The 17,020-nt window shown below is 36.6% G+C and overlaps 1 protein-coding gene across 3 annotated transcripts; it reads left to right on the top strand.

Moving 5' to 3' along the window:
• The first annotated feature begins 1,314 nt into the window (after nucleotides 1–1,314).
• LOC143889626 (ARM repeat superfamily protein) lies at nucleotides 1,315–15,954 on the top strand. 3 transcript variants are annotated; one of them, XM_077393901.1, is made up of 9 exons: nucleotides 1,315–1,465; nucleotides 2,859–2,981; nucleotides 3,332–3,529; nucleotides 7,850–7,928; nucleotides 8,397–8,542; nucleotides 9,267–9,380; nucleotides 9,849–9,980; nucleotides 13,666–13,779; nucleotides 15,526–15,954. In XM_077393901.1, the coding sequence occupies exons 1-9, from the start codon at nucleotides 1,412–1,414 to the stop codon at nucleotides 15,574–15,576; spliced, it is 1,011 nt and encodes a 336-aa protein (XP_077250016.1). In that variant the 5' UTR covers nucleotides 1,315–1,411; the 3' UTR covers nucleotides 15,577–15,954. The 3 variants fall into 3 exon arrangements, with proteins under 3 accessions (XP_077250016.1, XP_077250015.1, XP_077250014.1); XM_077393900.1 differs by having other exon boundaries at nucleotides 8,394–8,542; XM_077393899.1 differs by having other exon boundaries at nucleotides 7,850–7,930; nucleotides 8,390–8,542.
• The last annotated feature ends 1,066 nt before the right edge of the window (nucleotides 15,955–17,020 follow it).

Below are 17,020 nucleotides of genomic sequence, written 5' to 3'. Positions count from 1 at the left end.
GTAAGATTGACATAAAATAAGAAATCACTATGAATTTGGATTGCGCGAAAAAAAAAAATCATGATTTAGTGGGAAATAATAGGATCATTGTTATTTTAGAGGGACATTATCATAAATTGAAAGTCCCTCTAAGTAAAAATTGAATAGGGTTGTCCAAGTTTTCTTTTCCCGCATGTCAAGAAAGTAAGAAATTTTAGAAATATTTTTTCCTTTACAAACTTTTTCAAAAAATTCATGTAATCCAAACATGGCCTTAAGGGACATTTATTGGGCCATACTTTCTCTCCTTTCTATGTCTACCTAAATATCATTTATTTATTTTATTGGTAAGCTTGGGTTAGGCCGGACCCCGACCAGAATTTATTGATAAGATTGAGAACACTTTGATTTGATAATCCTAAGCCCTGATCCATCTAGCCTGGTTTTCGATCAGGAAAAAGGTAACATCCTGATTTTTGTAGTACTTTTAGGCTGGGATATGTATTGGAGATGGGATCAAGTTCATATGGGTCACCTCATGATGTTCTACAAGATAAATGGCCTTGATTTCACATATATGCCGCCCGTGGGACCCAAGAATATATTCGTGCCTTTTTTTTAATTGAGACAGCCCTCTCTAGTGTAAAAGAGTAGTCACAAATATACTGGAGTGGGCTGTCCCAATTGAAAATGGGGGCAAATATATCACTTCTAGAGAGAGAGAGAGATTTGGGAGAGGGATTTTCAGTGAGATTGAGAGGGAGAGATTTTAGGGTTGGAGAGAGAGGGGGGAAGGGAGGGAGAGAGAGAATCCAAATACCACGTCTTTGGACGGGTAACGAAAGACGCCTGTAATTCCAGAATTTTTTTCTGCCTGCCCTCATTCTGTTACCGATGGAGCCAAACGATTGAATTGAACCCAACTTGGGTCGGGCTCAACCCGTCCTGATGGGTTCAACCCAATTTTGGTTCAGGTTGGGAACGGCCCAACCGATTTGATTTTCTTTGGCTTATTATATTTTTCTGTTTGGCACAAGGTGAACCTGAACTAAACCGACTCAATCCAACCCGATTTCGGGTTAGATAGGTAGGGTTAGGGTTGATAGATTTCGAAGCTGGTTGGGTTATTGTTGACTATTCCCAACCCAATGCTCAGGTTGGGTTGGGTTAGGGTTGAGAGAATGCTATCTTGGATTTGGTTAGGGTTGGCCTCAACCTAATCTAACCCGACCCGAGTACTTAGAAGCCAATTAGGAAGGAAAAGACAAGCTAATTCTGTGCAATTATCAAAACGCTATAGTGCCAACATCAGCATCTAATAGAGGAAGACTGTATAACTATAGAAAACTGCCCAGGGAAGGCCTATTTAGACCACTTAAAACGAAAAACAAGAAGTAAAAACTCACTCTTTGCTCTGCTCGAGAGAGCATCGATGGCGACCGAATTGGAAGAACTCATCGGATTTTTATCCTCCCCTTCTCCCCAAGTAAGTTTCTTTATATGCATTTTTTTTTCATTAACTTTTGATTTAGTAAACGAAGAGGGAACACACCAGTAATCACATACTATCAAAACCCTATTGCATGTACTCTCTCTCTCACTCTCTCTCCATGAATTTTAGTCATCTGATAAACAACAAATTCGAACACAACCCAATTGTTTGAATCTTTATCTGTACTTTCATAGGAAAAAAAAACCCAAGAGGGGTTTTCTCTTCCTTTTTTTTTCAGTCATTGGATTTCATGTGGGTAGATGGATATTGTTGTTAAATTTATCTTGAAGTAGAATAATTTTTCTCAAAATATGAAATTTATTAGATTTTATAACTTAATTGATGCCCACAAAGCTATTCCTTCTTGGAATCTTTCTGCTTCTTAGAATCCTAACCTGTTACCTTCTTTATTGCTTTATTTTGTGTTCCCATGGACAGATGGACTTTGATTATTTGTACCGTTGAGTTTGGTGTCTTGAATTTAACCTGGTTGGGTCCGAAATATTGTGTGCAACCCGGAAGCGGCCCGACCCGATTGAAGGGTTTTAGGGCGAGTTTCACACTCTTGTCTTAGAAGAGGGTTGAGAGTTCAAAAGGGGAAAAAGGGTGTACTAGGGTTTGGTGAGAGATGCCGATTTTCTCAGCAAACCACGTAAATCTTTGTGTGTTTGCTTTATGTTTTGTTGTTTCGTTTTGCGTTGCCATTGAAATTGCAGATTGCTATTGTGGGGGTTTTTCACAACATGTACTCATGTTGTAGTAATTTCCAGATTCTAATATGTGCTTTGTGATCTCTGATTAGGTTGGTAATTCTTTGTTTTGTTGCTTTTCTGTACTTTTGGAGCTATTTTCTTTTTTCTGACCTTAATTATCAACTCAATTTTGTGATCGCAGTTTAGTTTGGTAGTTCTCCGTTTTGGTGTTTTCTGTACTTTTTGGAGCTATGTTTTTTCTGACCGAATTATCAACTCAATTTTGTGCTCAATTTTGTGCTCTCTGATTAGTTTAGTTTGGTAGCTCTCCGTTTTGGTACTTTTCTGTACTTTTAGAGCTATTTTTTCTGACCTTGATCATCAACTCAATTTTTTGATATCTGATTAGTTTGTTAATTCTTCATTTTGGTGTTTTCCTGTACTTTTGGAGCTAGCTTTTTCTGACCATTATTATCAACTCAATTTTGTGATCGCGGATTATTTTGGTAATTCTCCGTTTTGGTGCTTTTCTGTACCTTTGGAGCTATTTTTTTTCTGACCTTAATTATCAACTCAATTTTGTGATCTCTAATTAGTTCTGATCTCTGATTAGTTTGGTAATTATCCGTTTTGGTGCTTCTCTGTAATTTCGGAGCTATTTTTTTTTTCTGACCTTAATTATCAACTCCATTCAGATAAAGGAGGCAGCTATTGACATTGTTAGGGGCTTAACTGGTTCTGAGGATGGACTGCTTTCTCTTGCCCGTCATTCGGAGATAGCATTGCCCTCGCTTTCCAAGCTCTTAGGCGAAAAAAAGGTTTTCTACGCGTTTGTCTTCATTTGGAAAAAAATACTATATTTTTTAATTTTGAAAGAAATCTGACTAGAACCCAAAGCATAAATAACATATGAAACATGATCAAATTCATGGAAGAACATCATTAGGATAGAAAGCCATAGCACAGGAATGTTTTCCAATGATATTGTCACAACACCATCTTTACAATTACCACTATATAATATGGATGGGGATGCGCCCCCCCCCCCCCCCCCGGCGCTCTCTTTTCTTTTTTAAAAAAGTAAATCAAATGGATGGGGATGTACTTTTATTGGAGTTAATTCTTTATGAGTAGTATCATAAATTAACATGATCATTTAATGTTTCAGGAAATTTCAGAGCCTGCCGCTGAAGCTCTTATAAATCTTTCGCAAAACTCAGAACTCTCAGAAAAGATGATTTCAATAGGGATGATTAGAACAGTTATGGAGATACTTTATAAGCAAGACTCTGATATTAAGCGGCTGTTGGTTATGTTTCTAGTTAATCTCACACAATTGACCACGGGTACTGCGTCACTTCTTCAGGTGTTTTCTAGATGCTCCTTCAATTGTACTATTGTTAATGCACTTGTTTAGTTTCAAACTTGTACTAGAAACATGTTGTTATGCTAATTCTTACTTAGATAGAGAGACGCAACTTTTGGGAACATCTTTCCTTGTTTTTGTGGATTTTAGCTTTCAATGAATGTGAATTATGGCATCCATTTTTTTTGTAAGCCAGTTAGAATTAGATAGTGTTTTATTTATGCCATGTTATAAGGAGACTAAAATTTGAAACACGTATAGGACATGTGAGTTGGAGCCATCATAGACATTTTCACATGGCTGCGTGGATAAAACCTATTGAGTAATTGTACTGTTTGATGTGGTATGACTTGATCCATTGGTCTAGTATGCTATTTGCCTATTTCATGGATGGGTATTGCCCAAAATAGAATGATAAATCCATCTTTTTCCTGTTGAATGTGGATTATTGCTTACACTTTGCTACACTTTTTCCAAATCCCCATTTGCAGGTTGCTATGGGATGGCTAAGATAGCTTGTTCATCGCAATTTCTTTACTATAGCCATTCACATTATGTGGCCCACTGAATCAACAATTATGATCACATTCACGTCTGCAACATGTATGGCAGAGATGGAGGATGTGAGTCATGTTGGACTGTGACTTGCAGGTGTCATAAGCACTCTCATATTTTTATGCCCTCGTCTTAAAATAGTCCTTTTGTGTTCAATCTTGTTGCTTCAATTCCATGTTCAGAACTTGGGATGGCAAAGCATCGTCCAAAGGGTGAACTTATGACAAAAAGATCTTTTATTAACTGGTAGCTAGTATACTGAGATAACTGAAACACTCATTATTTTTACTTTTCTTGGATTTACACTTCATTTACAATTCTTAAATTTAATCTCAGATCTTAAATTCCATAGTTTTCATTGATTTTTTATGATTAAAAATCAGAAGAAGAGATTCAAAGTTACCCATAAGCAGCCTTAGTGTTTTATGTCCTCTTGATTCATATCTTTGCTTCTAATTTCTTCTCCAAGTTAACTCCACGAAACTCTAAAAAATGGTTGTCCTCTTGCTGTGAATTTTTTGACTCATAAAGTATCTTATATACTTATTCCAATTGGAAACAATTTCCAATTAGACTACGAGTCTCTATCGCACGAATTTGAGCCTTATATTGTTTAATTTATTAAATAATATTTATGCACTGCTACCTATGGCAATTAATGTCCATCAACACAATTCCATAATCACCTAAAGTCTGAAAAACTTACAAGGAGTCCTTTTCCTGTAAAATTATCAGTGTATCCCTCCACCAGGCTAGGACTGGAATATACAATCATTGTCATGTCCTTGGGCCCACAGATTCAGTTCATGGCTCCACAATTAGTTAGATTCCCAAAGCATTTTACAAGTATCTTTTGTAAACAACATATTTCTCTCCCCTAGATAAGCTTATCTACTCCTCCCTTTAAAAAAACACAGTGGGCCCACGCTGTTTGGATGATCCAAAGCATTCATTTGATAGGTCCTAACATAGATAGGGTGTGCCCAAAAAATCAGCACCAAAGGGTCATCCTAGAACTTCATTTTGTTGGGCACACCGTGTCCAAAATGGACGCATATAAACGTGGACGTTTATATGTGTCCATTCTGGGTACCACAAGGCACTTTCACTTTACCGCTGAATCCAGATTTTATTGGGTCCAACACATGTGAAAACCATCTTAATTTTTCTTTTATATTGGAGTGTTGGATTCCTTATTGAGCATCCACATATTCTATGCACTGCTAACATAACTCAACATACCCGTACATACCCCCCTATTGGGCATCAGCATTAGGTATAATCAAAGTTATTCAAACTTCACATAGAATGAAATGGACCCCATAGGTCTAAGGATTAACTATATCATGCCAATAGAGTAAGCCAATCATCAGACAATGATAATTAATACTGGGTGCTTTGCAATAAATGATCTCGTTCAGTATATAAAATTACTTTACACACCCACATGTTTGCTTAGGGTCTCTATTCCAGTTACTGAGATAAGTCACCCTCTCTCTTACTAGCACAATGTGTTAGTTGTACCAAAATTTGATGTCCCAGCTAACTATCTTGGGTCTACAAGGAACTAGAAAATCATATCTCTTTCCTTGAATTCATCAACCTAAGCGTGGTGTTCTGGAACCTTATGCCAACATCTAATGTGACATTAAATTTAACATATTCATAACAGACATGATAGTAAAATGAATATAACCATAAAACAATGATTCATCTATCTCATATAAGAATCTTTACAAATATAATACTGGAAAAATGGCTTAGGGTATTACACTAATGGTAACCATAGTTGCTGGTTCGCAGTTTGTTTTTTATCAGGATTTAGTTTGCAGTTCATTATTCAAGGCGCAGTGGACCCAGTTAGTGGAAGTGGATTTGTTAGGTAGTTCTAGGTCCCATTAAGTTTAGACATTGATTCAATTATTTGGTTGATTCAATTTCTTTATGTGTACATTGAGCTGTTGTTGTACTCCTTGTCCTCTATTGTACCTCGACCAACTCCGTCTGTTTATCAATAAATCCGTTTACCATTTTTAAAAAGAAAGAAAAAATCTTTATTTGTGAATCTGCGATAGTAATGAGTTATAAGAATATTTAGAAATGTTTAGCCACTATGATTGTTTAATATACATATTGTTAAAGTGGTTATATGTGTTAGAGAGAGAGAGAGAGAGAGAGAGAGAGAGAGAGAGAGAGGGGGGGGGGGTTGCAGCCATGGGATGGCCTTTCTTTCTGTCTATGTGCCCAGGTTGCTTTGATGAGGGAGGGAGGGAGGGTTTTCTGGCTATGTGTCCAGGTTGCTTTGATTAGCAGCTTAGGAACAATTGACTTGGGTGTCACTGGGCTGCTCAATAAAGCAACCGGCACATGTGGCTGAGATGCATTGGCCATCCAGGGATGCATCCATTTTTTGCACCCCTTTTCTTTTTCTCTATAAGATGGTCATGATGTCTGTACTATACTTTCTAATATATGATGGTTTGTTTTCTGGCTATGTGTCCAGGTTGCTTTGATTAGCAGCCGAGTAACAATTGACTTGGGTGTCACTGGGCTGCTCAATAAAGCAACCGACACATGTGGCTGAGATGCATTGGCTGTCCAGGGATGCATCCTATTTTTGCACCCCTTTTCTTTTTCTCTATAAGATGGTCAGGATGTCTGTACTGTACTTTCTAATATATGATGGTTAGTTGTATCAAATGAAGTACCTCTATTCATTGAATGAAATACTTACTGCCACTCATTCGAGCCCAAATTTACAATAACTTCTGACTCAAACTAGATTCAACTTTATATGCTCCATATAATGAATTAACATGACTAAAATTTGGACTTAAGTTGGATTTGGAAGTTGATAATGTGGGCTGGGCATGGAGCTAAATGTCGATGCAAACCAACAGGAAGAACAAAATGCAGTCCTCCATTTTCATAAAAAATTATCATAATTACTGTACTGAATTGGTCTCTTTACTTGAGGGAAATTTGAATTTCAGGCAAAGTTTCTCCGTTTTCACACAACACAACATGGGCTTCAGTAGCTAACACTAAGGACTGATCTAATATCAGTTACTCATTCCCCAAGTGAATGGCTCCACATGGTCCCTATGGAACATTCTGGAAGGAAACCTTAAGTGATATTGTGACTAATGAAAGTTCTGCTGCTACGGTAAATGTAAATAAACAATGGAATTAGAGCGTACAGTTGATGGTGATATTTCTAACAGTAATTACCACTTGAAGATTCCTATATAATTGGACTGAAATTACCACTTCTACATGATCGTCAAATTTTCTGCATGGTTTACCCAATTCACCTATATCAGTTTATTACTGTTGGTAATTTGCAGTATCCTGATTTGGTTTTGTTGTCCCTACTCCCTAAACTACCTTTTTATTAACATTGTTCATGTCTTTCAAGTAATTGTAATGTTATTATATCTTGCAGTGGTCTCCCTAAACTGCCCACACGAAATTATTTTTTATTACCCACATGAAATTGTTTAACCTCTAGACTCACTTGTTGCTGTTGTTCTTTATGATCTATATATGTTTCTTATTGTGCTGTCAGGAATGACATTCTTTGATGCAATATTTCAACCCACTGTACATCATACGCGGTTTCAATGGAATTATTTACATTGCTGTATTAATCTCAAACTGGCTTCTCCCTGAATTTTGGGATAATAGATCACCGTGATTCTAATTCCTAGATAGGATATCCCATTTTAGTCAGGATTATACTGACTTGCACTCCCTGCTCTTCAGATTGGAGATGACAAAATGCAAGGATTGTATGTTTTGAAGCTTGTGAGGTCGTTCTGTATGTCTTCAACCGAAACAAAAGGTATTGTGCCAGTGTTTTGCTCCATGAGTTGAAGCTTTTATTTGAATATGATATTAGTAGCCGCAGCTATCTGCGGAACTTTATATTATTAGTTAATCAGGAAGGTTTTACTTATTATCGTCTACAGATGTCAAATTTAATGGGCAAACCTATCACTGGGTGCATAAAATGAGGGGACATGTGATATTTTTTGTTTCAAAATTCGATTGCTTACATCAGTTTTATGCTACCTCTCCTTTTTAACCAATGAAAAATGGTCAATACATGTTCAAGAGTTAATGTGTCTGGTAAATCGACCATATGACATACAGATATGTGACTTTATTACTTGAACTACTAGTAAGAGGTCTGATTGACATTATTTTCACAAATATAATGGATTCCCAATGACACTGTACTGTGATTAGCATTAACATATGTTTATTTAATTGTTAACATTTCTCTTCTTTTCTATTACATGTGAAGCAGAGGACCCCTTTGAATATGTCGGCTCTATACTCATAAACATCTCAAAAGTGAAAGAAGGAAGGAAAGTTCTGTTGGATCCTAAGAGGGGCCTTTTGAAACAAATCATTCCACAGTTTGATTCAGCCAGTCCACTGCGGAAGAAGGGGGTATGAATGAAAGGTTCCTTAAATAAATTATTATTTTTTTATTGGTAACTATGCATTCCTTAAATAAATTAAATTTCTTCAAGAGGAATGAAAATCAGCCTCCACATGAGATGAATTTACAGTTGGTCAGAAAAGCAATTTATTTAAAGTTTATTCTGAATTTGTGAACATGAATTCTTTCCGACCTTTATAAGTTTCACACTGTTCATGATGTTATTTGCTCATGATGAATGCTTTTGGTTTTTTCTTTAAGGTCTGTTTGGTTGCCAGTAAAATTTAAAACCTAGGAAGTTTTTAGTAAAATTTCCGTCCCATCCCATGTTTGGTTGCCTTTTAGCACTAGAATTTTTTTAATCCCACTCTTGTAATGATTGCTTATGAGTATGACATGGACTCCTTGTCCCCTATCCTAGAGAATGATGTCCTCTCTCTTTCTCTCTCTTCCCTCTCTCTCCTCCCTTCCCATATTTGGTAATGACACCCCTAAATTTTGGCAGGAATTTTAGGAATTGTAGGGAAAAAAAAACCTAGCAAATCCCGTTGACTTCACTGTTGGAATTAAAAAGCTCCTAGGATAAAAATTTACTGGCAACCAAATGGAGCATAAAGTTTATTCCAAATTTATGAACTGGAATTCTTTTAGTTATATGTTTACATCCCTTTCTAGACAGTATTTCTCAGTCACTGATTGTGAACATTTGATAAAATCCATAGTTGCTTGCAGGTTTCTGGAACCATCCGCAATTGTTGTTTTGAAGCTGAGAGTCAGCTACAGAATTTGCTTTTGATATCAGAGTTTCTTTGGCCAGCTCTACTTTTGCCTGTTGCTGGGAAAAAGGTAATATTCTTCTTAAAAATAAATGGAACCCAGGCCATGATTTTAATTTCGAAAATGAAATAATAATTTCATTTTTGCTTTGTCTCTATCTGCATTTGATACCAACAAAAATTCACATCCAATAAAGCATTTGATACCAACAAAAATTCACATCCAATAAACATTCTTTGAACTCCTGGGTTGGATGACTGGTGAATCTGCCCAAAGAATCCTATCTTTTCCTGATTGTATAAATCCAGTCGACATATATCGTGTATGCTCTTTGTTGAATTAAATTACCCGTGAGCAATTATTCAAATGTCAGTTTCGGTTTATATATTTGGGTATGCATTTGTACTCACTACACGGTTCTATAATTTATAGCATAGTTAGGATAAGTCTTCCTCTTGTTTTTCTAATCCTAAATTTCTGGTTTCCAGATAAGACTCTTTTCTCACCATTTTAATTTTCTTTCCTTGATTTGGTGAGGTTTATAGCGATCAGGACACATCAAAAATGCCACTTGAGCTTGGGAGTGCACTTTCGCATGAAAGGGAACCTGTTGATGATCCTGAAATTCGCATCCAAGCATTGGAGGCTGTTTACTTGATTTCCTTACAGGTTGAATTACTAGTGTCAATCCATCTATATTTGTTTGTATATATTCTTTTATTGTGACATTGCTTTCACATTTTTGTCTTGAAAATTCTTCCCTTGTTGGATCAAGCAGTTGTTTCCCCAGTTATCTTGAAAAAATCTACGATGGAAAAAATTAGATCTGGCTATGTAATATATGATGCTAAGGCTCCGTTTCTTTCAACGTAAAAATGGACGTAAAATTTGTTTTTATGTTCATTTTCACAACATAAAACAAATTTAACATCCATTTTTACGTTGAAAGAAATGGAGCCTAAGTGGAAAATTTGTGTAAAAATTAGGGGCCATCCTTCCTAGAGCTTTATTGAACTGATCAATAGTTTGAATGTGAAAAGTGCATCATATTTGTAGATGTAAAGAAATGTCTTCTATCTAGCTGGCATGACAGCAGCCTTATAACAAAAATGAAATGATTGTCAATTTACATGTTTTTAATCCTGTCGTGGAATACAAGGTTGGGTGGCATGTGATAGTTTATGGCAATGCTTTTAACGCAATACACCTAGAAACCCCATGATTATGAATTCCCTTAGATTGATTTGAGTAAAAATGAAGAGAAGAGAGAGAATAAAGCAGTCAAGAAAACCCTAATCCAAAGCACACGAAATATTGAAGGAGTTCAAGTCAACCTCACGACTTGTCTTGTCTCCTTCATATCACTAAATCAAATCAAATTGCATGACTGCATCAAGTGTCCTTTTATTACACATACGACCCTAAAAGGTAAATTAACCTAAATGACTTGTGTACACTTAGACACGCGCATATAAGGTCTCTTCATGCGAATTATAATTGTGAGATAAGACATGAGTAGAGACAAACTGACTGACAATCTGGACTGAGTAGGCGATATTAGGTCTCATCATCATCTAATAAATCAGGCTCCCCACGAGTCGATGATAAATATTAGGATCTAGAAGAGGTGTACCATTGGACTCTCAATACTTCAAATATAGCTCAACAGGGGTGCCCACTGTCTTTTCATTCGTAAGATGTGGAAGAGATATCAAATCCTTGGTATAATTTGTTTTATTGACTAAAATATCTCTATCAAAGTGTGATGTCTCTAATCCAAAGGTAGTATGTCAACAATCCATTCATTCTTAACATGAACTTAGGAAAAAACTTAAGTTGATTCAAATCATACCCTGATTTGATGATATCATCAATGAAGATATGGTGGACAGTGGTTCCTGCTATACCACTTCAGGTAAATGGAGAATAATTGGAGGCGCTTTGCTGAAATCCATTGCCCATTATTGTTGTTTGAAGCTTACCAAACCATGAATGAGGTGCTTGCTCCAATCCATAAAGAGATTTCTTAAAACTTGCACACTGAGGATGGATGTGAAGGAAGTGACAGACCTGGAATCACAGACACTATCTCTTGGAGATCATCATGCAGAAATGCATTTTTGACGTCCATTTGGAACAAAGGCTATGTAAATGACGGTACAAATTGTAGTCTTCTTCACCACTAGAGTAGATTTTTCTACTTAGTCGATCCCATATTCATATTTGTATCGTGTGGACAGTTACAAATAATGGCTTTCATGTGTGCAATTGCAAACAAGAGAATCAACACCCGCAATAGGCTCAAAAGGCGCCATAGTTCTCAGGCCAGTAGGTGTATTTTATGCAAAGCGACGGAAGAATCAATCGATCATGTATTATTGCTTTGACCTCACTCATTCAAGCTATATTAGGAGCTTCGGTTTCTCTTTGGCTTTTCAAAAATCTATAAAGAAACAATCTTTCATTGGGGGTGAAAGTCCCTTTGGAAAGTTGAGCCGCTCTCTTTGGAACCTTGTTCCCTTTGCGATCACATGGCATATTTGGTTTGAGAGGAATAGAATATTTCTTTATGAAAAGGACAAAAGCTTCAACAGGATTCTGGTGGATATCAAGGTGGACTTGATTGACTGGGAGAAAGCAAAAGATTTTCTAACTTCTAAGTCCTTACACCATGGCGTTCATCCTTCATAACTGGAGATCTATCATATGGGAAAGAAGCATCAAGAATCGTCCCTCCCCTCGGTGGAGGCCCCCTTTATTGGTTGGTCAGGACAGAATTTTGACGTCAGGGACATAGGAAAGCCGGTTCCAGCACGGGTTGATGGTTTGATCCTATATTCAAGTGGTCACTCCTTGATGTCTTTCTCTCGGTAGGTAGGGATTTGCAACTCGAACGAGGCAGACTAGAGCTCTATTGTGAGGCCTAAGATGGTATGCGGATCATTTATCTCTGTCTAGTTTAATCGCAGAAATCAGAGATATCTGTAGGTTGATTAAACATCAATTCTCTCACAAGCTCCACTTGACAAATGAAGAAGCCGACAAGCTCGCCAAAGGGGTTCTGGATAAAAGGAAAATGGAGGTGACAATGTCCCTCTGAAGTCAGTCCAGTGTTTTAGGACTGCAGACTTTTTGGGATGCACATATTGTAATCTTTCTGGGCGACAACTTGTCTCCCATTTTGCTTTGTAATCTGTGAATTTGGCGAAAACAATAAAAGGTTGTTGTTCTAAAACAAAATTGTATCTTTGAGCTAGCAAACATGCCTTGCTTTTATCCATGCTTCCATCTGAGTTGAGCTTGATAGAATATACTCATGGGTTGCTTTATCTTGTAAGAATTGGTTTTGATTTGCTTGGACTGTTATCTTCTTTGTGGATTGAGATATTCTTTGTCTTGGGGTGTAGTGTTTTGAGATATTCTTCCTTAGTTTGTGACTTCGTGTGGAGTAGGTTACCTATTCAATATTTGTGCCTGATCTATTCTTGAAGATTGGGTTGATTGTGCTGTCCCATGTGGACTTGGGCTATCTTGGACTTTTGTGGAGCTTTATGTGTGGGCTCTGGTACAGTCATGATGTGTAATTAATGTCATTTGTGTGTGTTGTTGTGCCCTCTTGGTGTGAATTGTTGTTGTGTGTTGATTCCCTTGGATGCAAGTACTGGTTTGTGTGGATCCCTTTCCACGATTAGTGAAGTTTTTGTAGAGTAAATGGTTGTGTGTCAGGGGAAGATCATGACAGTCAATATCTACTGAGACAATGTGGCCGTGAGTCAAGGAGTGATCATGGATATTGTAGAAGACATGCAGAATTTCATGTGATGACATACATGCATGGTAGTGGGCATGTTAACTGACTCATGGTGAAATTTAGTTTAATATTATGTGTTCCGACTATGCTCCAGCTTGAGGGGGTGTTGAAGAACTTAAGTTAGAGAGGACCCATTACAGCTAAAGAAATGTTATTATGTTCATTAGAGTGTATTTCATACTAATTAATGATATTTTATGTTAATTTGATAGGGACCATCATTAGGGCGGTTTTAATGTCAACTTTTGTAATTATGCTTAAGTGAATATTATAAATCTACCATTTCATGGGGTTGGAGAACAATCTACACAAATTTTCTCTCTTTTTCTCCCTTTCTTCTTCCTTACTCTTCTTCAATAGCTGGAGGACAAGGCTACCAAAAAGAGATGCTTGTAGACATTATGAAATAGTGCAGATGTTTTACGATTTCCAAGCACATTTCTTTTTGTATATTTTATTTGTAATCTAACCATTTATTTGTGTTTTACCAGGATAATAATGCATGTTACATATTTGATTTACGGTTTATTCATATCTTTCCAGGAGGCTGGACTAAGAGCTCTTTGGTCTGTCAATGGCCCAAGGATATTGCAATTCGGTTATGAAGACGAGGAGGACCCAAAAGTTATGGAAGCATATGAACGAATTGGTTCCCTGGTATTGTGTACTCCTTTTTCAACATTACAACTCTGTCAAATACTGGAAAACTTGCTGAGTTGACTCTGAGTTGGGTTTACTTGGAGGGGTAACTCAGTTTCTCAAATACTGGAAAACTTGCTGAGTCGACTCTGACTCTAACTTGATCAGAACTTGAGTCAAGTTGGAAGGGCAACTCAGTTCCCAAGTTTTTCAAAACTCCGACGAACCCAGTCATGTAGTAAAGAATTTCAAGATGTCAAAATGCAACATAAATTTTTTGAAACTGAAAAACTTGATTGAACACTTGGGCCCTGTTTGTTTTGGATTCTGAGAACCGATTGAGTTCAAAACTGATTATTGGGCTCAAAATTAAACGTAATTTTGAGTCCAATATTCAGTTTTGGACTCTCAATCGGTTCTCGAAATCCAAAACAAGGATGGCCTTGGTATTTCAAGTCAGCTCAGACTCAGGAATTGATCGAATCAGTTTTGAGTTTTGAACCTTGTTTCTTTGTTCTGCATCCATCAAATCATATTTAGGAGTTACATCTTTGTTGTCAAAACTTTTTTACTATCAGAAACTGGTCTAACAGGTTGTGATCCTGCCAGACTTCGCTACTCTTATTACCTGTGGAGAATTGGAAGTGGAAGTGTCCTTCCATTTTATCAGTTTATCCTATGATTTGGCTGAAACTCCGAATTTATTGCCGACTCACGTGTCCTGCCGTGTAGGACACGACACGCGTGTCCACACGTGTCGACACTCCTTTGGACACTTTTACTTGTATTGCTAGAAGTGTTGGACTTAATGTGGGTGTGTGGACATGTTTTTGTACCGTGTCAAGTGTGACATTCTGTTTTTTTATTGAATATTGTGTTTACCTTATTTAGACAACTCGTATCCATGTCGAAACTGGACACATGAATCCATATCCACAAATCATTATTACATGTACTTTCTATTTTAGCCGTGTCCCCGTTTTTAAAGTTTGGGGGTTTGCCGTGTCCGACGCTCCATGTCCGTGTCAACATGTGACACTCGTGTCCGTGTCCACAAATCATAGAGTTTATCACAAAATTTTTCATTTTTTTAATTTTTCCTTTCATGATTTGTTCTTTCGTTCCCTTTCATCAGTTTAACACAAAATTTGTTATTTTTTATTTTTTCTTGATTTTTTCCAAAAAAAAAAATTCTGCTTTTCTGATGAGAAGAAATTGTCTTGTTAGTCGAACTCTTACAGAAATTCTGCTATTAACCTTCAAGTTTCATTGAAAATAAAATAAGTTGGCATTTAAATTGTTTTCCTGACCAAAGGTTATCTTCCACGTACTGCTTTTTAGTATCAATGATCAAACCATCAAATTACTCTTTCTTGCTTGAACGAAGCATTCTAATTTTTCGCATTCCTCTTCTTTTTTGTCTGATTATAGAAGACATGCCGTAAAAGTTTTCACTTGGGTTCTACTGTTTCGATTTATGTTCTTATAATCTGCTCTAATTGTCATGACCCTGCCTATAGATCTTGGGATAATTCTTCTTTTAATCTGTAAACCCATATAATCCCTGCTGTTACTTTGTTCTAAATTGTTCATATTAGCATAGGAACCCATTTGAACTTTGTCACATAAAAATATTCATGTTATATCTAATAAGATGCCTTATATCAACAAATTCTTTGAAATTTACATGTCCCAATTTATTTATGACAATTTTCTTCTGAACTGACCATGGGAACCTATCTTCTTTGGAATGTCCTTTTCCAGTTGGTTCATGGCAACATGGTTGAGGAAACATCTGCTCCGATATCAAAATAGCTGTGTACTACATGCTTTCTGAAAGTTATGGTTTCTAGTCTTCCATTGTGATCAAAGAAAGCGACTCAAAGCTGATTTTAGAAGGATTTTCAAGTCTGTGGAAACCATTGTACTTGAACATCAAAACCCTTGGGTAAGCTTGCTGATCAGCTCTGTTGGAGGTACATGAGCTTCATATGAGAATTGGCATCTTTTATTTAAGATTTCTGAAGTAATTATATATGGGAAACCTAAGCATAATTTTGTATTTTATTCGCATTCATCTGTTGCTTACTTTTGCAATGGGGAAAACCAAATAATCTCTTCCTTTTTTATTCATATGAATTGAACTTGAGAATGCATTATTCTCTTTCTAATGTAATATTTTCCTATTAATAATGCTTTTTGGTTTAACCTAGCGAAGAACTTTCAGGGTTTAAGGCGCTCTCGACATTGAGGTTTGCAAAGTTATGAGCCAGGGACCAAAATAATACAAACTTATATGTCCTAACCAGGGCTAAGACTCAACCTATTGTTGCTTGAATCTTTACTTTTGGGTGCCATGGCCACTGTTTAAAAGCTTTTTGAGTCAATCATCGACTCACCTGAGGCGACTAGGTTTTACCTTGGTCGAGTTCTCGTGTTTCATGTCTATTCCGGGTGCCATGTTCATTTTTTTCTAAACTTTATCAGTGGCCCACCTGAATGGATGTTCTTTTGTAGTGTTTTATGAGATCAACAGTTCAGATCAGTGCACTGGTTTGCTACTTTACAATGGGCCAGTTACAGGGTAAATTTTTTACTAAAACACATGGAAAGCTTTTGGTTCTGGTAAAAATTTAGCTCAGTATTAGAAGCATCATTTTCCAAGGGAAATCTTTGTAGGAGAAAACTTTTACCCTAAATCCAACGGCTCCTTTTGACAAATTGCCAGATATATCAAATGGCTTTATGTTAGACGGAAGTTGAACTCTGTCATTTGAGATTCCCATTCCACTTCAAATTTAGGGAAATGATATCAGCACAACTATATTTTGATATTTTCACTAACCCGTCTTGTTTTTCAGTATTTAAAGAGCTGTCAAAAGGTTGTTACATTTCCCAAAAAGCTTTCTCGAGCCAATTAAAGAGGAAAAGACAGCTGGGTTTGTGCAAATATCAAAACATGGTTGTGCTGTTAACATTTCCCTAAATTTATTTTAAATTTAGACTGGCTGCATATGAGTGTGACAATAGGTGTGCAATATTTAATTACATGACAAATATTATATAGTAAAAAGAAGAATATCTGCATTACAAATCCTTATCTACCCACCCTATGTATACATGGAAATTGATATGACCACAACCATATTTTGATAATACTTGCAAACTCAACTTGACCACAACCAAAAATCTTGATAATATTTGCAAACTCAACTTGACCACAACCAAATCTCTCTCTCTCTCTCTCTCTCTCTCTCTC

This window comes from Tasmannia lanceolata, unplaced genomic scaffold, assembly GCF_043159265.1.
Source record: "Tasmannia lanceolata isolate RefF3 unplaced genomic scaffold, GAP_Taslan_0.1 ptg000013l, whole genome shotgun sequence".
Classification (NCBI taxonomy): domain Eukaryota; kingdom Viridiplantae; phylum Streptophyta; class Magnoliopsida; order Canellales; family Winteraceae; genus Tasmannia; species Tasmannia lanceolata.
The sequence above is the reverse complement of the archived record's forward strand: the minus strand, read 5'-3'. Positions and strand labels throughout refer to the sequence as shown.